This window comes from Enoplosus armatus, chromosome 4 (genome assembly GCF_043641665.1).
Source record: "Enoplosus armatus isolate fEnoArm2 chromosome 4, fEnoArm2.hap1, whole genome shotgun sequence".
Lineage (NCBI taxonomy): Eukaryota > Metazoa > Chordata > Actinopteri > Centrarchiformes > Enoplosidae > Enoplosus > Enoplosus armatus.
In genome coordinates, this window is record NC_092183.1 from 12,277,673 (window position 1) to 12,301,020 (window position 23,348).

At 39.3% G+C, this 23,348-nt stretch overlaps 1 protein-coding gene across 1 annotated transcript; it reads left to right on the plus strand.

The window, feature by feature from the left end:
* Positions 1-708: 708 nt before the first annotated feature.
* rmi1 (RMI1, RecQ mediated genome instability 1, homolog (S. cerevisiae)) lies at positions 709-10,067 on the plus strand. The gene is made up of 8 exons (XM_070904654.1): positions 709-870; positions 3,673-3,783; positions 4,719-4,868; positions 6,383-6,453; positions 6,752-6,875; positions 7,124-7,211; positions 7,386-7,569; positions 8,364-10,067. The coding sequence occupies exons 1-8, from the start codon at positions 709-711 to the stop codon at positions 9,514-9,516; spliced, it is 2,043 nt and encodes a 680-aa protein (XP_070760755.1). The 3' UTR covers positions 9,517-10,067.
* Positions 10,068-23,348: the final 13,281 nt, after the last annotated feature.

A 23,348-nucleotide genomic window follows, 5' to 3' on the forward strand; every position in this document is an offset into this window, starting at 1 on the left:
CTTGGCTTCTTTTCACATCAGTTCGTATAAGAGGCTGCTTCCATGCTTCTCAGGTAACCTGTATAACAACACTTACCTGAACACATTTTTTCAGTTTTTATAAATCCGTTGCATGCTTTCCCTGCCTGCATTTCTCACTCAATCTATCTTTCTCTCTCCATAGTGCCCAGACGTCACCATATGCAGAGGCACAGGGCTTATTCGTGCTGATATGACCACAGAAAACAAAACAAAGTAATTCTCCTTTGAACTTGTATCGTAATAATTTAATCTCTCCTGCCGATAAATCTCCACACGATTTGTTGTCAAGTGGGTCTGGAGATACAGAGAGAAGATGACCCCTTAACCTAGAAACTCCCTTTAAGCCCTCAGGGATTTCAGGGTGCTGTACCATGAATTAAATAAGAAGTAACATTTGAACCACTACTTTTATACTACACCTGCACCACTTAATTTGCTTATTCAAAACTTTTTTCCTGAATTATTGGTGGACACCGTAATTTACTAAATATATTATTGCTAATGTAATTAATAATTATTGAGAAATGCTATTGAATATGAATGACTGAACTCAGTTATCAATTACTTGGCGGCATCATCTTAAAAAAACAACTACAGGACGCTAGAGTTGTGTGCCTTTATATAATAGCAGATATCAGTGGTGAAAATAGCAGGAACTGGCCTAAATCATATACACAAAGGAAGAGGATGGCCCCTGAGATCCAGGCAGTGGTACGTACTACACAAGCCTGGCTGCAGTCATCCTGGCATGTCCAGGTGCCCTTTGCCTGGCTGGAAGCCTGCGTGGAGTGGCTGCAGGAAGAGGCAGGAGGAGCAGGTCATCTGTCACAGCAGCAAATCAACCAACAGGTATGCAGGATGTCCGACTGTCTTAACTGTGCAGCTTCAGAATCAGAATCAGAATTACTTTATTGATCCCGGGGGGGGGGATTGTACAGTACTGGTGCTCCCATTCAAGAGTAGAAAGTAGCAAAAATTTAGAACTAAAAGTATGTACAAAATATGAAAATAAGAAATAGAAAATAAAAAATATACACATTTACAATATTTAAGTAAAGAATTAAAGTACAAAATATATACAATAACAATGTGTATGTATGTATATATATACATGAATTGCACTGGTGAATTATTGTACAGATAATTGTAATTTTTAAGTCAGTAACAGTCAGTAGTGCACAGTTCAAGTGTAAATATAAATATAGAATAAATAATGAGGTAGTAGTTGTTGACAGAGGGGAAATTAGTCCAGAATCTGTCTGTTTCCTCTGAGTGTCGGACACTCAGAGGGAGGAGTCGAACAGTTTGATGGCCACAGGCAGGAATGATTTCCTGTGGCGCTCAGTTGTACATTTGGGAGGAATGAGTCTCCCACTGAAGGTGCTCTTTTGCCTGACCAGTACGTCATGGAGAGGATGTGAGATATTGTGCAAGATGACCCTCTGGCCTTGCGGATCAGTTTATTGAGTCTGTTGGAGTCCGCCACCCTCAGCCTGCTGCGCCAGCATGCTACAGCATAGAGGATAGCACTAGCCACCACAGACTCATAAAACATCCTCAGCATAGTCCGGCAGATGTTGAAGGACCTCAGCCGCCTCAGAAAATAGAGATGGCACTGGCCCTTCTTGTAGAGTGTTCACCGCCCAGTCCAGTTTATTGTCTATGTGGACTCCCAGGTACTTGTAATCCTCTACAATGTCCACACTGACCCCCTGGATGGAAACAGGGGTCATCGGCACCTTGGTCCTCCTCAAATCCACAGTCAGCTCTTTTGTCTTTGTCACATTGAGCTGTAGATGGTTCTGCTCGCACCATGTGACAAAGTTGTCCACAGCAGCCCTGTACTCATCCTCATCACCCTTACTGATACATCCAACTATTGCTGAGTCATCAGAAAACTTCTGAAGATGGCAGGTCTCTGTGCAGTAGCTGAAGTCTGTGGTGAAGATGGTGAAGAGGAAGGGAGAGAGGACAGTCCCCTGTGGGGCCCCGGTGTTGCTGACCACTCTGTCTGACACAGTGTTGTAAGCGCACACACTGTGGTCTGCCAGTCAGGTAGAGGGGGGCATCCACCTGCATCTCCGTCAGCTTCTCACCCAGTAGAGCCGGACGGATGGTGTTGAACACACTGGAGAAGTCAAAAAACATGACTCTCACAGTGCTCGCCGGCTTATCCAGGTGGGCGTAGACGCGGTTGAGCAGGTAGATGATGGCGTCCTCAACTCCAAGTTGGGGCTGATAGGCGACTGAAGGGGGTGTGGCTTGACCATGGGCCGGAGCTGCTCCAGGACGAGTTTCTCCAGGGTCTTCATGATGTGGGAGGTCAGTGCCACGGGTCTGTAGTCCTTGGAGCTACTGGGATGCGGCGTCTTCGGCACAGGAACGAGGCAGGACGTCTTAATACAAAATGATCACAGTCTAGAGTTTGCTCAGCTGTCACGGAGATAGCTCACTTACTATCATGTGACTTTAGTACAAACTTGGGTCGTGTGATCCAAGATGGACTCTGGCATAGGATGTGAATGTCCTCCTTGATCTTTCTCCTTCCATCCAATGACTCCTGGTTGATGACCTCTGACCCCTTCCCAGTTGATGTGATTGGTTTGGTCTGGTGTTTACAGACAGCTGAGGTGTGTTTCCAGTGTTCATTCGGTCTCTTGTCCAGGGTCCTTGGCCTTTCACCTACATAGTGTTCCCCAGAGCTGTGTAGAGCTGAAACAATTAGTCGATTAGGCTAATTAAATAAAGATATATGAATCTGATATTCAAGCAAAAATGTCAAACATTTGCTAATTTCAGATTCTCAAATGTGAGAATTTGCTGCTTTTCTTTGTTTTAAAATCATGTTTGAATTAATATATTTGATTTTCAGACTGTTAGTTGGACAAAATAAGACATTTGCAGATGTCACCTTGGGATGATGTGATGGGCATTTTTTACTTTTTTTAAATATGAATTTTATAGACTAAACAGTTAATCACAAATATAATCAACAGATAAATAATGAAAATAACTGTACAGCTTTTGCATTTGGTGTTGTGGTGTATGTCCCACTCAAGAGGGAGTAACCCAGCTTGTGCTAGATAGCTTGATAGCAGGAAAAGGAAAACTGTGTAAACCGCACAAATGCATCCTGCAAGTGTCAGCTCTACCAGCTGCTTGCGGTGTCATGAGGGGTATGTTTTCCTGCATTTACGCATCATTTGTACACCACAGTGTACCTAAATATTGTTGCCGAACAGCTGTGTCCCTCCATGGCCAAAGTCTATCTTTTTTTCAAGTGGATACTTGAGGAGGATAATGCTTCATTTCTCAAGGCACATATGGTTCCAGGAACATGACAGTTCATTCAAGTGGCCCACGTAGTCACGAGCTCGTAACCCAGGAGAGCACTTTTTTGCCGTTTTTAGCTCTGTGATGTTTTTTAGCTCTTTGCTGAATCATTTCTTTGAAGAATTAAAACCTTTCTAATGAATCTAAACCAGAGCTAAATGCGGCTCGTGTTGGTCTAATGAGGTTCCTTCTTTTAGTGTATCATAATTTCATGGCCATTTATTTCATGGAAGTGAAAAGTGGAAAATCCAGCCAAATAACTATAATACAGAATGTAGTAGAAAATAATGTGCCTCGCTACATGACGTGAAATTGTAGGTGCTGGACCAATGGCTGTTGACAGACCTGAGGGACCTGGACTACCCTGTTCTCCCTGAAGGGCTCACTCAGGCCCAGAAGACTGAACTCAGCGGCACCATCTGTGTTCAGGTACAGGCTTGTTGATCACATATTTCATGTATATACATGTTATATATTTAATCTCATGTTTATTAGTAGACGTTATGTTACGGACGATGCCCATTGATCAGTAGAAAATTATAAATTAGCCAGAGTTGGCCTAGAAGGCTAATTTTGGCCAACCTAAAAAAAGCCTTATCAAAAACTAAGATGTATAAACAGCAAACAGCATGCAGAGGACAATATATGTACCTATAGCAGAACACAGGCAAGAAGGAGGAGAAAAAAAGACCAATATCACACATGACAACAACACACATGAGCAAAATCATATAACAGTAGAAAACAAAAAGCAGTCCACATTGAGCTGAGGAAGTATCAGTGTTCCTACTGCATTTGCGTAATGTTATAAATGTTATTTATAATGCTCTTATTGTAGTTTGTTTGTACATTGTTTTTGCTGTGTTAGATCTTAAAAATATTTGGTTCAAGGCAATTTGTGCTTAATAACGTAGCAGTCCAGATATTTCCTATTCACTCATACACTATCATGATTGGTGTGTTCTTTGTTTACAGATTATAGTCCAGTAAACCAGTGATACACAAAGTAGACAAAATCACACAGCAAGGTGTTGCAGCAAAAATAAGGCTGTTTTTCAATTCAAGGAAAAAAGATGATTGGATTACAGTTAGAAGCCGTATTATAACAGCACCGCTGGATTTCAGTTTTCCTTTAGATGGAAAATGGAAACCCAGCTGGAAACCCTGTGTCATTAAATGTTAGTTGGTTCCAAATATACAATGATGGGAGCCTCAAGATGCACGTTCAGCTCACAAATAAGACAAGCAAGAGATTCTCATGCACAGTATTGTATATCCAATATAAGGTGTGTGGCTCACTGGATATTTAAGAAGAGAATATGCGGGGAGACGGCAACATAATCAAAGCTCCCTCTCTGTTTTAGGTTGACTCATTACTGGACATCAGTCAGCCTGCGTATGGTCAGCTGCAGCAGTGGAGGGGCACAGACTGTGCCAACGACGATGTGTCTGCGGTCACACAGACCACCCAGAGGCCCTGGGAAGCCAGACCAACCCGTATGCTACTGTTGCAGGTCAGAGGCGTTTATGAAACAAAGTGGATGAAAAAAAAATCTCCTTTGAGTTTCTGAAATGAACTCCCCAGTGGACCTAACAGTTGCATTAACCTTAACAGACAGCGACAGAATATGTGATATAAGTCATCTGCCTCTCAACTAAGACAACCTGATTGTTGTGTCAAAAGGTAATCAAGAAACACAAAGGTCATTTTAAAAAACATGAAATTACGAGTAATTACCTTTAATTATTATGTTTGTGTATTTTTGAACTAGTGGCTTTTGCTTCAACACCCATAAAGCTTTGTGAGTGTGTCTTAGCACTTCACACTCGATTTTTCCTACCATTTATTCTCTCTCAGCAAACAACAGTGAAATGGTTTGTAGCACTTCACAGCTTATTGCTTGACTAAAGGTTCCTGTAAGGTTTCCTTAAGGGATCTAAATCTAGTAGAAAAGTCTACATGTCAAGGATGGAGCTGTATTATTATTATTATTATTATTATTATTATTATTATTAATAAAACATTTGTGATCTGGAAGCAAAATTATGTTACAGCACTTTTTGGCATTATTCATGAACTATTCTTGCCTGCAGTGTATTTGACATTATACAGCGTCACACTATTCACCAGTGCGTACAATTATATTCAATCAACTGTCCAACCTTAATCTACGAGTAGGTTTTTGTTTTATTTTTTTAAAGATTTTTTTGGAGGGCATTTTTTAAAAACCTTTTTATTAGACAGCAGCAGTGAAGAGGCAGACAGGAAAATGGGGGAGAGAGGAGGGTATGGCATGCAACAAAGGTCTCCGGTTGTGGCTGTGTGGTGTGAGCTATAACCATTTGGCTTCGGAGGCACTCCACGACCGGGCTTTATCTGTGTGTGTGTTTGGTTGGATAGAGTAACGAAGACTTCTGCTTCTATTCCTGACCGAATCAGAATGGACAGGTACAATCAGTGAGAACATATGAAAGAGTAAATTGCTGGGATATAAGGCGCAGACTGTAATTTTCACCTTAAGTAATACACTTGTCACTGCTCTATGGTTTCTCAAGAATAGTGCTGGTGTTGCTTAGAAACGTTGCAATGGCTTTCATTTTTCTTTTTTTTTTTTAATACTGTTTCTCAGACCATTTTGACCAAGTTCCACAATTCTAGGAGTCACGGGATGCAAAGACTCAGCAGCACTGGAATCACTGCCAAGTAAAGCAGATATGTTCAGATAAGCTTTGACCAGCTTTGCATTTTGAAAAGTCCAGGCCAGCCAGTGCATATAATGAAACCAGCAGTACAGTTTTGGGAAGTTGCAGCTACAGTGTGACTATACAGAATTACAGCAGCTGCATGTCTGAGGCAAAAATGCATACAACTGTTTTCTTGTCCGTTTGTTTTAAGCTAAGAGAAACAAGGTTGGGGCAGCAATACAGTTGTATTTTATTATTTTTAAATTTATATTTTGAAAATGTAAATCTTTAATTCCCATGTTCAGTTGTTCCTGGTCTAATACACACTGTCTCTGCTGTACAGGTGACAGATGGAGTCCAGAGCTTGGAAGCCATGGAGTATCAGTCTATCCCTGCACTCAGCACGGCTCTCAGGTTAACAATTGATCTGTGAAACACTTAACTGCACTGTGGTGTCTTTTTGCTGCTACCGATGTAAAACGAAGAACCATGACTTTCTACAATTTATTTCTATTACTATTTTTTTCTTTCTTTCTCTATTTTAAAATGAAATGTGTGTGTGTGTTTAAGCAAATTTTACAGAGGGAAACAGAGGCACTGCTGTTAGTTATTAGATATTAGTTAATTACGAAAACACTCATTTTTTGTCCCATATTTTGAAATAAATGAAACTATATGATTAAATGGGATCGTGGACTTCTATAACCTTCAGGCCTGGTGTGAAGCTGCAGTTGCAAGGGCAGATGGTTTGCAGACTTGGGGTGCTTCTGTTAGGGCCGTCCAACATCAAGGTCCTGGGTGGTGAGGTGGAGGACCTGGTGGACAGGAATAACAAGGTAAACAGTCAAAAACATATTTAAACTAATACATGTTTTGTTACAAATTGGGTATGAGCACTATTTGGAACTTTTGATTAATTTTTCTGATATATATATATATATATATATATATGTAAGATTAAACCTAGTTATTATGGCCATTTTTTTATAGCTAAAGACATAATCCCAGCTGTTCTCATACAGCTGTGTATATCATGCAACGATTTATATAGATCCAATGTTGTACTTCTGTACTACTCTGACAGGGCAGGGTGCTTTGTCGGACGCTGGGACTTCCTGAGGAGCAGCAGCAGCAGCAGGAGGCGGAGGAGGCCCCACCAGCACCACTACAAGGTATATTCATTCAGTTTGGCGTAAATGTGATTAGAAATATAGATTTTCTATGAAATATGGCCTGTAAAATGAAATGTAAATGGATGCCTAATGTTGCTTGCTTTATTCTTTATGTTATTTGATTAATTTTGATTTGTTATGCCTCTTTAGTACCTCTTTTTGTTTTTTCTTCAGGTAACCAGGAAGTGGAGGACCTGGAGCTAGATGATGCAGAGTTGTTGGCCAGTCTGGAGGCCCGGGAGGAGATGGGAAGGGTTCAGGTCGGGCCTGTTCAAGACAGTGGCTATGGGACACTCAGTGAGACCTCCACTCAGAGAAGCTCCTCTGTCAGGAGTCTTGTCTCGACAGCCTCATCCAGGTGGGTGGTTAACAATGTGATGTCTTGACATTTTGATGCTGGAACTCCTCAGTTTTCACCGTCTGGCAAATATACCTTGGCATTTTGAATTTCAGCGTAATGTTTGTCTTCAGAACAAAAGCATTTATTGTTCAGCTACTTCAGTAAGCATTTAGCACTTTCATTCTACAGCCTATGGACAAATTTATTTTATATAATGTTTTTGTGATTGTTGCTGTCTTAATATTTTCTCCCTGTCCTACAGTCAGGTTGTTCATCTGCAGCCAGTGACAACCATCAGATATGTTGAGGGATGTTAATGATGCAATGTTTTCAACAGATACTGACTGAAGTGGGTGTTATAACTTCTCATTGAGGGAAAATAACTCAAATGTCACATCTAAGTCGATTTCAGTTTAAGTGTACTGACCACCAATTTCCTGCACAGTCAGAGACAAATGAGAATAAATTGCTTCATAATTTGATTGTTTTGATTTGAAGGACAAAGGCAGATCGCTAATTATGATATAAAACACAAAGCAAGATGGTGTCAAGTTATTGTAAATTTACCAACTTCAGGCTGTTATCAAAGTTAAGACGTTTAAGTGATTTCTTTGTCCCCTTGTTTCTGCAGAGTTGGAGTTTTTGCTTTTTTTGCTGACACTTGGGACATGGGCTGTAAAACCATGTTTGAATTATGTCTTATTAGCATGCAGCATTACCTCTGGCACAATGAGCCCATCAACCCTGTTAAAAACACTTGCTGGTTTAAAGCTATATTAACTCAGTCCAACATTATTGGCTGTCTCTTGCAGAAGTGAAGCCTCTGTCCACTCTCACAGAAGTGGTTTGGCTCAGAGCAACAGAGGTGGTTCAGTCGAAGGTCGTCGCTACAGTAACGAACAAGAGGATTCTGACCTCTTTGACCTCTTAACTTCTGATGACTTGACTCAACAAGCGGTCCCAGATCACAACATGGCAGAGGAAGACTTTCCAGATGAGGACTTTGACGATCTTCCCCTGGATGAGTTGGACGGTGTGATTTTTCAGGAAAGTACAAATGTTACTGAGAGCAGTCACAGAAGCACGCCACAGAACAACAGCAGGATAACAGGAAATCCTAGCAATTCCAGATCCACCATACAGAATAGAGACTGTCAAGGCCATACTAGAGGAGCTACAGGGCAATTCTTCTCCCCAGCAGCTTCAGAGCCATCACATGAAATAGAATATGTTACAAATGACGGGAGTGATTTCATGGATGAAGATATGGACTGCTTTCCTGAAGAGGTAGAAACTCACAGAGTGCAAAGTGGGAGGACTGTAGGGCTCCCTGTTCAACAAGGACCTAGTAGAGACAGAGAGAGCACTACCAACAAAACAGAAGCTTCAGGCCTCAGTTGTAGACTTACCGCCAAATCATCAAGGACACCTCAGGGGCCAAGTTACACCTCAAGCACTGCGGAATTTGATAGACTATCTGCTAAAAAAGGTCCACAGAGTGAAAGTTCAGTCCCTGCTCTCACTCTTACCTCTCCACCTTTTACATATTTGTGCCTGCTGGCAGAGATGATGTCCAAACCACACAAACACACCACAGAGATCCGTGTCAAAGCTTTCATTGTGACTCTTTTGGGGAAACTGAGCAGCAACAGCGGCCTTTGGCGCGTCTACGCTACGATTTCTGATGGAACTGGTTACCTGGATGTAGAGCTGTCCGATGAGGTTTTGACGGGTCTGCTGGGCTTCTCGGTGGCGGAGAAGGGGGCTCTGAAGCGTGACCCAGCCCGGAGAGGTGAACTGGACACTGGGATGAGGAGATGTCAGGAAGAGCTGGTGGACATGTGCTGTGTTATGACCATCGTGGTCAAACCGGAGGGCGGAAAAACTGTTGTGACCAAGGCAGACCCTGTCAGTGAGAAAGCAGTCCAGGAGCTGGAGCAGAGGATTAGAGACAGGAGAAAATAAACACAGGAGAGGTTGAGGGGAAGTGGGCGATAATGAGAAAATTACAGGCAGCGGAGAAATATATTGCCCTTAAGCAGAGATGAAAAATTGCCAACAAAACTGAAATAAAACTAAAAATACAACATTGCACATCGCATTGCCTTGCAAATTTTCCCTTATGTAATGAAACTAAGGTATTTTTTTTAGGATTGGTGATCAACCTGTCCCTCTGCTTCAGATTTGGAGAGCAGAATGTGTGAACTGGATGTCTGATGATCAGCAAGCAGTGTGTTGCAATGCATCCCATCTGCTATATGTGAATGTGGCATTCTGTCATTTGTCATTGGAAGATTTCATTCATCTATTCTACATCACTCCCAAGCAAAGTAAACTGATTCCACATGTATCTATACTGTATATTAATGATTGGTTATCAGCATATTAGTCCAAACAATCCAGAGTCAAGCATCCCAAATTGCATGTAACATTTAAAACTGTGTGAAGAGGAGAGTGAAGCATGTGAGATGAGAGATGAGGATTGGTGGGAAATAATAAATCCTATTCTGATTGAATTGCTAGCCTTTGCATTCATTCAGTACATCCATTACTTCTGACTGAAAAATGATTGAATATCCAAGGGCCACGTCTTCAATAAACTCCCCCAAAGAAGAATGAGAGGAAAGACCAAGAGATAGATCTTCGATTATTTCTGTTCATTATAGAGCCTCATCTATGTTTTTGTCATTGATGAATACATATAGCACAAATTCAATGTTTTGCCTGTATTTACTGTATATTGAAATAGAATTATTACTGAAGGTTTTATAATTTTCTTTCACACTCTTATAACTAATAAAAAATGCGTGAAGTAAGTGCTCTTTGCAAATTTTACCTTTCCATTTGTCCTCGTCAAATGAGTATTGTATTCCTCAAGATTAGATGAATAACCATGCAAACTTGAATGCTGCACTGGTGCACTGTGTTTCATTTGGTTGTTAATAGTTTTCTTAAATGCACCTTTGGGATGTGCACTGTTTAAGCATGCATAATAGTAATTAAAAAGTAGCCCTGCAGTGTTATCTGGTCTTGTAGCTTTGTAGAGGTGTCAGAAATCTCTCTTTAAAAGGAAACATCTCAACAATTTCTGCCACACAAATTAATTTGTGTCTTGTCTCTACCATCATACAGCATAATTAGGGGGCAGTTTCTTCACTTCAGTGTCTTCATTGTGAAAATTAGCTAAACACAGGCTCAAATAGATACCACAGAGACTGTATGTTAGTACATATGTGTGCTCACATTTGTGTGTCTCATGCAGGAGGGCACATGTATGTATGTTATTTTCTTATGCCACTGTGTGCACTTCCATTCAGGTGGCTTGACTCAGATCATTAAGAGCTAATCAGGTTGAACATCTAAATCAGGACCCTGCTATGCATGTCGATAGCCTGTTATGTGCTAATGAGGCTAGATGCTACGGAGGGGCGGGGGAGGAGAGGGAGAGAAGCAACCCATAGGGAGATACTGTACAAGAGGAATGAATATTGGGTGATAGAGTAAATGAAATGAGAGTGCTGTCGTAGTATAACTGATGATTAGGCTGACAGGTGGCTGTATGGTGAGTAGCTGTGTATAAAATCATATGACATGAAAAACGTTTCTATTTCATGTTCAACAGGTGCGCATGTAGTCTGATTGAAATGTAGGAAAGATAAGAAAGAAGGATGAAGAATGAAGAGGAGGGAATTAGAGAAAATATTACATGGGAAATAAGAGTCCACATATGAGTGTACTAATATTATATGAAAGTACTGTTATACTTATAGAGTTATTATTATTAATGTTATTAATTTAAGTTTCTTCAGCACAAATTGTGTGGTGTTGAATGACAAACATGTTAGCTGTATATGATGGTTTGCTGATCTATGATGTAGGCCTGTTAAAAGATTAAACAAGGTTTTGACTAAAGGAAAGACAGAAAAAAACAATTATAATAAGTAAACCAAGACTTAAATAAAATCAAAAGGGTTGTACTGCATTTGCTGATGAAAATCATGTGGTATGGCCAAAAGCCGCACAACAACAGCGACTAACTAACTGGACCATGAGATTATACAGTTTTCTCTACTCCTGTTTCCAACGTCAAGGATTAACGTTGATGCTTAAAGCGCTCAGACAAACTCCATCTGCTGATGAAGATCACGCAATATGATCAAAAGCTCAAGAATAGCTACTAAATGGACCTTGAGGTGAGATTTTGTCAAAGCTTTCTTTGAAGGGATTTTTAGGATTAATAAACAATTGAATGTCAGATGAAGTCAAGTAATATATTACATGACAATACAGTGTACATTTACTCCAGTAGTGTACAATTTATTATTACATTTCCGATGGAAATATTTTACTTTTTTTTTTATTTCTGCATTTATTTGACAGCTTTAGTTTTCACATTTAAGACACATCAGCTTATAAAATATGTATTTTGTGAGATTTAACTACCAACAGTGCGTAAATATATAGTAGTTTAAATAAACCCCACCTCGAACATCTATAACATTTAAATGCTGCTTAAATGGTAATATTCTGTAAAATTTAGATATATTTTGCTGATAACACTCTTCTAATTCTAAGTAAAATGTTCAATGCCGGATGTTTTACTGTAACAGTACTTTCTTAATACATTTTATTTAAGCGAAGGATCTGAATACTTCTTCCACCACTGCTGATAAACATCAATAAAGCCCCTTAGTTCCAGGCAGTAAATTGGACGGAGGTTGGCAGGGAACTAATACGGTAAGAGGACACAAACCAAACATTTACAGCAGGAATTTTTTTCTCAGAGATCTCATATGAAGCTTATGACCTTCATCATTTCCTCATAAATGTATTACATGTGCAACGTGGGTGTGGGGTTCATTGAAAGGATGGACTGCACAGTCTTGTGAGGAAATTACAATTTTTGAGTCTTTAAAAGTTTGTCATTCAGCAGCACATGATAAATGTTATTCAGCAGCATGAGAAAGTGCTCGACTGCCCTAATAGCTTTCCATTTGCAATATTATTTCCTCGATGTTAGTCTTCCACTTCTGTCTCAGTCCAGGGCGGCAGCAGGAGAAAAAATACGCTTTTTCATTCCCCTGTGAGTTAGGATGTACCTTTCCAAATTGCAGATAGCAGGCGAGTGGAGGAGGCTGAGACAGGAGGGACAGAGCGCACACACACACACACACACACACACACACACACACACACACACGAGAGAGCACTGTGCTAATTTCTCTAATGCTCATATACAGCTGCACTGTACCTCTTTGGTCATTACAAATATCAATGTAAAAAGTACATGAGCAGTCCTAATACCCCTCCTGCTGCTGCAGCTGTAATTTTCTTTGCCCTATTACATTTAGTAATGAAAAATCCACTTAGACAGCTCAACCTCTCTTTTAGGGCTCCATCAAAATGAGCAAATGGTTTCTCTTCATGGCAAAAACATACCTCTACCGTGTGTGTGTGTGTGTGTGTGTGTGTGTGTGTGCATGCCCGCTGAGGCTTGAGGATGGGAATCATTAAAGGAATAGAAAATTATGAGGAACTTGGACTTAGGAAACAATAAAGTACCTCCCTACTTTGTTTTGGCTCATCTGGATGGATGGAGGGTTGGATGCTTATTATGGTTTAAAAAGGAATGAAGAAAGGACAAATCTTCTGCTCATATTAAAGTTTTCAGGTGGTTTTGTCTTAACTGACACTGTCATGGGTGCAGTATATTGAAGCCCATTAAAACAGCAACATCTCACTATATAGATTTACTATGGAAAAATACATATTATATTTATTTTGGAATTTTGTTCTATAAAAAGCACATTAGGAAGGGATCTTTTAAGGGCCAGAATGAACAGGAGGAATGATTATGATTGTGATCTCAATGTTCTTACAGGCAGACTTGAAAAATTGTGAACATATCCTCTAAACAATTGTCACCTCATTGTCAATTCTAAATCAATTTGCCAATGTACTCTGGTCAGATGGAGCCTATGAAGTACTCTAAATGAGGAGCAGCATGAATAGTCTAAAACAGATACTGCACACTTTTGCAATTGGTCAATTTCCAACCATTCCAAGACAACAAATTATAGATAAGACATATTGCTGAATATATTTTAACAGTCAACCAATGTTGAACACATGGAAAATTCAGAAACAAAGCCGTCAGACACAATGTATGAAGGGTAAGATATAAGAAAGACCGTAATGGTTTTGAAGATCTAATCTTGCAATTAAGGAGAAACAATTAATCTGGTCTTTGACCTCTTACTGATGACTCAGGTGAATGATGGTTAATAGACTTAATGGGAAAACCTATTAAAGCTCAGTGAGGCAACTCTGAAAGAGTGCAGACAAACGATTGACAGGCCCACATTACAGCTGGCCTCTCTCTACATTCTGCTCTCATACGACCAAGTCATTACTACCATTTGAATACGAGCAGGATGCACTTGAGAAGCAGGACTTAAAAGAAAAGAAAGCAAAGGTACCATATAAAGAGACGAATGAATGATTTTGCTGTGACAAGGAAAAGAATGGATTGCTCCCCCCACTTGTCCTTTCTTTCTCCACAGAGACGAGGAAGCCTGACAAGCTGGCCATTAGGAAGGTAATTTGACAAGCTGTGCCGAGTGCTTTCGCTGCACCCTTACACCTCTTGAACATCATGAAGCCTTGTTCTGTACCCCTAGTTAATATTAAGAGAGCACGCAGGCTGGAAAAGACTACAGACAAACAGGCAAATGACAGAAAGTGTATCAAACGTATGTTGTGTTCAGGTCATGGCTCCTTTGAACTCAGTGGAGCTCAGAGGAGTGAGTCAGTCAATCAGATGCCAGCCAGCTGTTCAGGGTTTTACATACTGTCCCCCCTGAAGTCCTGTTATGTTTTATTCATAAAGGAGATTACTGCAGTTGATCTTTTGGGTGATCTGGTCACATTTTTAGGTGAAGGCATCACAGTCGTATATGTCGTTAGGGTGTTCATTTACGAGTGTGTGCACCTGTTTGTGTGTGTGTGTGTGAGTTAATGCCGGCAGGAATTAACTCACTCAAGGCAGGATATGAAATGAAAGGTCACCGCCAGGAAACCATTGGGACAAGAAGGGAATTAAGGGGAAATGAGATCCACCAGAAGAGATTAGGAGGTATGCGGGTTAAAGAGGGACAGAAAGAGAAAATACTCTGATTGGGGAGCTTCTACACAGAAAAGAGAACTACAAAAAGGTCATGTTTCAGCTCGTGTCTGAGAGGATAGTTAAGTGTGTTTTGCTTGTGTTTGCATTGACAGGACAGGCAGAGAAGTAAAGGTTGAAGTGACAGACCTCTCATCAGCGTGAATCCAAATGACACACCATCTCAGGACTGTTACACACACACACACACACACACACCCAGAGATGGAAAGAAAGGCTGTCTGGCAACTGCCTGTGTTGTTGTCGTAGTGATTGGCATACAGGAAAAAAACTCTAGTTGTCTTGAAAGAAACGACAGTATTCACTTGTGAAGACTGTAGGAACACACAACCCACCATCCAGCCTTTGCTCTTATGGTATCGTCTTTTTATTCTCTGCATTCATCTCCTCTTCACCCTCCAGTGTCTCTTTCTCCTTTTATAGACTCCATTCTCCTCAAGTCTCCCTGTTAGTCTATTAAAACTGATGCTCTGTACATTTCCTGCCATTTTCACTGACGGGAAATATCATAATGATAGTGTATTTTGTGTTCCTCCACGTTGTTTTAATTGTGGAGAAAACGGACAGAATTGCATTCTTTTTGACACGAAGAAAGGATTTATTTTATTATATCTGTAAGCAAACTACTATAGTGTAATTTGTCGTTGTGTGACATGTTGTGTTGTGTCCTTGCCAGGTTATTATCTGTATAGAGAGTAAATGACTCTCATCCGCCATGTTAGCAAACACCAGAATAAGATCATCTAAAAATAACATTGTCCAAATACATTCACAGATGATTTGCTCCTCACTGATTTCTCTCATGTTATTCCCCACATGTTGCACCACCATTTACTTACGTAGTTTCTGAGAAAGTAAATGAACTTTGATGAGGCTTATGAAATTACATTGGTGATCTAATGTGTCTTATTACACATGTTTCTACTGAAGATCCTTTTACATTCTCCTTCATTAGACTTTAGACTTAGACTTAGACATTACAGATATTTCATAAATTCAAATTCGTGTCACTGGTTTTCTCATCTGAAAGGGAATAAAGTAGTGTTGTGAAACATGTTCACTATAACCTTATTTGTTATTCAGTTATCTAAAAATGCTGTTTCTATGTTTTCTGGATATTACCAGGTGAATGTTTCTCTGTGAATATTCTGTTGTTTTCACACACAAATCTTGTGCATCATGCAGGATAATAAACATTACATTTACATCCCGTGTTTTGATAATTCTTATAGCTTAGTATCGTCGTCAGTTAAGACCTCTGTCTGTGGCTGTAGTTTTGGATACATCACTGCTAAAACATGGAGTTTATGCTGAACTGAAACTCCTTTCTTCAATCGGGTGGATTTGTCCTCTTCATTTGGTCTCTTGAAGTCCCCCTCAACTCAAGAATATGTTTTTCTTATTGTTGCTTCACTTGGATGTTTGACCTTGATTATGATTAACACTAGAAAGCTGAACTTTCATCTGCTGAAGGAGGAAAGTTTCTATGTGCTCACTTTAAACCTGAGTTTAAGGGCACCCTGATAGCCAAATGGTTACCATGCCAGATACTAAAGTCTCCAGTTTGATTCCATTTGTGGACCTTTGTTGCACGTCAAGAATTTAAAAACATATCAGACGCCGATTATTATTCAAAGCAGAGTATTGGAGGTGATCTTTAAGATAAACAGTCATGTCATGAACATATGCCTTTGAGTATGTGAAGCTGACAGAAGTAGCTAATATCTATTAAGGAACAGCTATAATTCTATTGTAGAGAGCCTGAACTTAACTTATAGCACATTTATAGTTTGGGAGCAGAAACTCAAAGCCAGGCCGAATATCCCATGTGGACCCATTTACACTAATACTAAATACAGATTCTCACAGGGCATGGCTTTGTTGTAACAGGGGTGTTGTTGCTATGCCAATATGTTTCTATTTTATAGTGAGTGCATGAAAAAGTGTTTTCCACACTGGTCTCTCCGGCTCTTTAAATTATGGGCTCATTCTTTGGCAACAGTAGGGTGCTAATGCTGCCGTTTTGTGTGTGTGTGTGTCTAGCTTTTTTCATCTCAGTTCTTTTCCTGAAACAGGGTTTATGGGAACATCATGTTTGTATTTACTCTCTCTCTCTCTCTCTCTCTCTCTCTCTCTCACACACACACACACACACACACACACACACACACAAAGCTAAATAAGCTATAGCACTTGGGGAAGAAATTATACAAACAATCAAAATTAGTCATTCATTTATGCACACTCACACACATGAGAAACAAGTCTTGGATGTCTATGGGGACATTATCAAGTCTTATTAATGGACCTGATCAGAAATGGTCCAGCTGGCTGCTAACTGTTGCTCGTCCATTAGAATGCATTATCACACTCTTGCAAATGTCTTGCCTTGTAACCATGTTTGTTTTTCTATTGACGCCGATGCTGTCTAATTACATTTTATTGAGTTCACCATAATGTTAAAAAATTCAAATCTTGCATCTAATGGATCATTTATTCAATTTTAACATTAGTAGTGGATTAAGAGTAGTGGTCAGGCAATTTCATTTCCTTTAAATCAACAGCAAACAAGGCGGATGTTAAAGTAAATATTTGTGGTTAATCGTTTCTGCTTGGTGGTTGGTGGCAGTTTTTCTAAATGTTTCAAACATGTGTTCAGTCTCAGTTTGCACAATCCTGGGCAAAAATGAAACGTCTTGAGATGGGCGCAAACACATCAAAAAGTATCTTGTTCACAAATGCTTGCTCATCAAATGTATCAAAATAAAAGAAACAAACAAAATACTGGTATGAGACAATGAATATAATTAAATTACAAGTAATTTGTAATTTGACAATAGAAAAATACATTCTATACAAACTGCTATTATCATATTTTAGGCATTTAGTAGTGAATAATTATTAACCTGACCATCCCCTGGCATAGGAAACACTGTTAAATGTTGTCCTTATCCTCAAGAGGACTGCAAGCTATTTCCTTGATAACTATAAAATGCCTAAATGTAAAATTAATTTTGTCCTCAGTTACAGAAGCTTCCCATATGATGGTGACCAACTCCAGGCTGCCTGAGTGTGTCTGTGATGTTAGCTGGTATGCTAACATTACTAACTAGTAAGTTAGTATATTTGCCAGTTCTAGAGCACACGTTTGCATGTTAGTGTCATTCAGTGAGCTTGCCTTAGCAAGCAATATCTGATCACATTTTGATTACATACCACATTTGCACCAAACACCAAAGCAGCTTCTTTCCTCAATCTACTGGTCACAACACAAATGAAATACTGTAGTCCACAATGAGCGCGTTGCGATACCCGACAGGGACATGCTATGTCATTCACTTGCATTTAGACTGTGATTTAGCTAATTGTTGTACAGTTTTTTTTCTACAGTTTAAACCTGGGGATAAAAATGTGTTTTATTTGAGAATAAAATTATATATGAAATAATGTATTTTAAGTATTTCAAATACACAAATACCAGCTCTTACAGCTCAGCTGTTACAACATAAATCTTATTTTTTCTGTCCACCAAAGTACAAATGACTAAATACTCAAAAGTAATTAAATATGTATTTTGAATACATTTGATTGAAATACTGCCCATTTCTGGCGTCATGCATCAACACCGTCTGCTCTCATAGATGAATGCTCTGTCTTTTGGGATTGCAAACCTATAATAATTGTAAACAGATGTAACTTTGCAGTCTCTATATTCATTTGCAGTCCTTTTATCTTCTTGCAGCCCCTTAACATTGCCTCCTCATCCTCATGTTGAAACCTTCTGCTTTCAAGCTACTCAATTCAGTCATCTGTTACTGAAGAAAACTGAGATGCCTCTCACTCTGAAATCCAAACTGACAGTGGATGAGGGGAAAAAGGAGTGAAGAGGAGAATGAGGAAGGGGGAGGGAGGAAATTATAAGGCGCTATAACAAGGATGGACAGAGGGGAGAGGCTGAGGGATGGAGGAGAGGTGTTTGCTGACAGGAGAGATGAGGAGAGAAGTCTTAATTGTACTATGAATATATTGTCATCTATTTCTCTTATTTTTGTCCTCACACAATATATAAGTGAAGGTGCAACTGATTGGTTGTTTGAAGAAAATAGAAGAAGTAGAATTTGCTTACTTGTAGTTTAATTCAATCTATGAAAAGAGTAGTGCCTGCACATCAACTCCAAACCCTAAATTTATTTAAATAGACAATGTTTTGATATCAGGGGCCAGTTTCACTAAGAATTTGACTATGGCTTAGACAGATTTTAGATATACTAAATTCATCTGTTTGTCATGATTTCTGGTTAAATAAAGAACTAAAAGAAATAAAAAACCTGGCTTTTTCACGTTTCCATACAGCTTTGCAATACTTCAAAATGCATATAAAAATATGTTTATAGAAACACGACTATTGTTTGTTACCATGGACACGAGGCTCTTAGTTCAGAGTTAGCCTGGGGGTTGGGTGGCCAACCTTTTATGCTTAAAACGAATCAGTTTGGATTTTTGTGAAACAATCTAACTTACATAAGATTAATCTATGAGCAAAATTAAGACTGGCCCAACACTAAAGACCCACCACTACATAAGGTATATATAATATATACAGCATAGATATATATATATATATTAATATACTGAAAGGCTCTATGATGTCGGGTGTAGCTGACCATCCAAAAAGCAAGGGGTGAACCAAAGGGGCAAACATCTCCAAATAATTAACAATTTAGTAAGTATATAAAAAATTTCTCAATTGTATAAAATAGTTAGATGAAAGGAAACGTTAAAATATTGTAGTTGAAAAAAAATTGAAAACAATTTCTATTCTACTATTAACATACCCAAACAAACTGTCGACACTATGAACAGCTATTGATAGGAAGCTATACCAAACACACACACACAGTCATGTTACAGTCACTTCAGATTGACTTACATTAATTTCCGGAAGACTTACCCTAACCCTCACTATAACCGCTACCTGCCAAACCTAAACCTAACCTTAAACCAATGATTTACATTATGGGGACTTGCGTTTTGTCCCCAAAAGTAAGGTGAGTCCTTGTCTTTTTCGTCTTCGTTTTCAGACCACCATCTGGAAGGAATAGATGTTACTTTACTGCGGCTGATTATAAAGATTACAAGTGTCCACTGCTCTGAAACAACAGAGAAGATGCCTGATTTAATGCAGCATTTACTGCTATAGAAAAGCAATGACCATGTAATGTCTATTCTTTTTCCAGAAGACAGTGCTGACCACCATGATTGTACTTTTCTCATTTGTTGTTCTTTCAGCTGTGAATTCTTGTTCTCAAGTTCTCTTGTTCTCTTTCTCAAGTAACTTATCATTATTTATAGGCTTATAGGTAAATAAACTACATAAACTACTCTTTATGTATGGATTCAACTTAGTTTTTACCAAAGACATAAAAAATAAATAAACTGGTAACACTGTTTTGTAACTGAAAAAAACAACCTTTCAAAGTAGCTCTCTTCTTCACTGAACCTCATTTTACAGTTTTACATTTAAGAGTCTACATGCATAGTCATTACCTGGTCATTCAGATTGCTCTCAGTGCAGCTCATATTTAGATAATGATTCCAGGCCAATCCAATGAAATCTGCATTGGCCCTTAAGGAGGGCCTGATGCACAGTTTAGCTTACAGCTAAGATACACCTCCTCGTCGCAAGAAGGTCCTAATGCATCCTCAAGGGCCCTCCACCTGCTCTCTGCTGCCTCGGTCACCATGGAGATTTGTCTAATTCAGAAAACGATAGGGTTAAATAAGTACACATTCAAAAGAGCATGAACAACAGCAAAACATGAAAACACTTGTTGGATGCCTGGAACAACGGACAACATGAAGTAGAGGGACTAGACATGGTGCTTTGATATGCTTTTAAAACTCACATCCTTCCCCTCCTCCACTAAAAAAAAAGAGAGAAAAGGTTGGAGCCATCTTTTAGTAGTTTGTGGAGAGACATTAAATGGGATCTGAATTGATGGAAAGATGGACAGAAGAGCTGGTGGAGGGATGGTACGAATATAAAGGCTGAATAGAATTAAAAAATTAAACCACACTTGATATTCTTCGGGCCCCCGAGGCCATTAGGGGAGCGGCATGCTCTCCAAATTAGAGTAATGAGGAGTTTGGTACCCAGCTAGCTACATGAAAAAAGGGCAGAAGAAAGGAGGGGAGTATTGGATCAAGACAGAAAACACATGATTCTTTGAATGAGAGGGGGAGAGGGCAAGAATCACCAGATTTCAATCACAAATATCTAATTGCCTCTATAGGTTCAGGGACAGTCCTCTGATGAGTTTGTGTGCAGAATACATTTGAAACACTCAGGCACAGGGGGGTAAACAGAGCAGGGAGAGGTGGGGGTGGGCTGTCAATGATAAGAGGAAGAAGGAAGCAAGAGATTGAAAGAAAGAAAGAGAGAGGGAGAGAGAGAGAAATGTGAATCACACGCTGCTGCTTTGATCCCAGCATGTGTCCATCTCTGTCCCAGCCAGACCCCCCGCCTGGCCTCCAGGGAATTCATCAGTGTGTGTGTGTGACTGACAGAGAAAGAGCGTGCATTGGTCATCAAGCGTGTGCGCATCGTTGTGTGTTTTCATGTGCTTGTGTGTGTGTGTGACTGTGTGAGCCCTCCCAGCAGGGGTGAAAGCACATGGGATGAAGGGCACATGTGGCTAAACACACATTTAGTCATAAAACAGTCGCTCGGCACAGGTTTTTCTCAGAACCTGCCACAAACGTGTGTTGTTGAAGGCATTAGCTGTCAGAACAAGAAACACTCTCGACTCCTGAATCTCCAGCACTGCCGAATGCAACTTGATCTTAACGATTAAATGGGCACCGTTCTCACTTCTGCCCGGCCTGGAAAAGATGGTCTTTAGAGTCAGATCAGCCAGAGTGAAAGACTTCATGCCGAGCTAATTCAAAGAAGAGCTGTCCAAGACAAACAATGTGCAGCATCAGATATTTAATGGGGCCGACATAATGTCGGTGTTTCGCAGATTCTCCTTTTTTTTAATCACAATGTCTTGATTTGTTCAACATGTTCACAAAACACTAACATCTAATTCACATTCCCACTCTGACGGACGCACAAATAAGGAGCTCACTGTTGTGATGTCAGCAGAGATAGCTTGCTCATTTGCCCTCTGTGGTATATATACAAATATTCATTACACAAGATGTTTCAGACAATTCTTAATCACATTACATTGATATAGTTACTGCGCAGGACTTCAAGGGACAGCTTGACATTTGGGGAAATAGACTTATTCGCTCTCTCGCTCAGAGTTGGATGAGAAGATTGTTACCACTCTAATGTCTCTACACTAAATATGAACCAAAGCCAGCAGCTGGTTAGCTTAGCTAAAATTTGCTAAAAATTAGCTCTACCTGAACCAACTACATCAGTAAAATGGTTCTTTTACATTAACGCATGAGTAATAATGATCTAATGATATAATATATAATAGTATGACAAAGGATTTCCTGCATTGAGGACTTGTACCAATACTTGAAGTACATTTTCACGATGATACAAAGTATTTTTACTTAAGTAACATTTTCAATGCAGGACTTTTACTTCTAACGGAGTATATTTACAGTGTGGTATTAGTACTTTTACTGGTAAAGGGTATAAATACTTCTTCCACCACTGAACATATTAATTCATCAATTCAATCATTTTTTGATCAGTGTAGTGAAAAAACCCCAGATTTAAATTCTATTTGTTGTTTAAATTATCTATCCAGCATATCAAGAAAAAACCTGATGAGAAATTCTTGATGAAAACAGTAGTATGTGTACAGGTGCAGACACCGTACAGTATGAATTTCTGGAAAGGACACATTGCATCACTCTGAGATGATTTTCGTGGCCCAGGTTTTGCACAGTTTACTGGATTTAAAACAAAATACTTCTAACATACTGTAATCTCTACATCCTTTAATTTCCATGTCCACACATAATGTTGTTATATCTTTGTTATTACACTGTTATGTTTTTGTAATTATTTTCATATATAAGGACATGAAAAGGACAAATTGCAACCCTCCAAGATGATCCCATGCCCAAGGTTTTACAGGTTAGTGGATTTAAAACAAAACACTTGTAAAACTGTGTAACCTCTGTGTATGTTTCTGTATAAATTATGTTAATTTGCATGATCACTACTTTTGTGGGTAATTTTCTGATGAGAAACATGCCTCTCCACTGTTCACCACAATTAATGAACCGGAGCGTCTGTTCGTCTGCACACATTTGTCAGGGATTCTCCTGTTTAATTTCTCACTCTGCACAAAGACACGTCCATGTAATTATGTGTCAACGAGCAATTAAAGCATCAATTAAAGTTTGTTAAGCAGAGAGCATATCATGAACAGTGATTAGGCACAACAGTCACATAAATGTTTGTGTAGCTTGATGAGATTGTCAATAAGCTGATTATCTATCTATCTATCTATCTATCTATCTATCTATCTATCTATCTATCTATCTATCTATCTATCTATCTATCTATCTATCTATCTATCTATCTATCTATCTATCTATCTATCACCTCCACTGATTATGTCACTTCTTCTCTCCATATTCA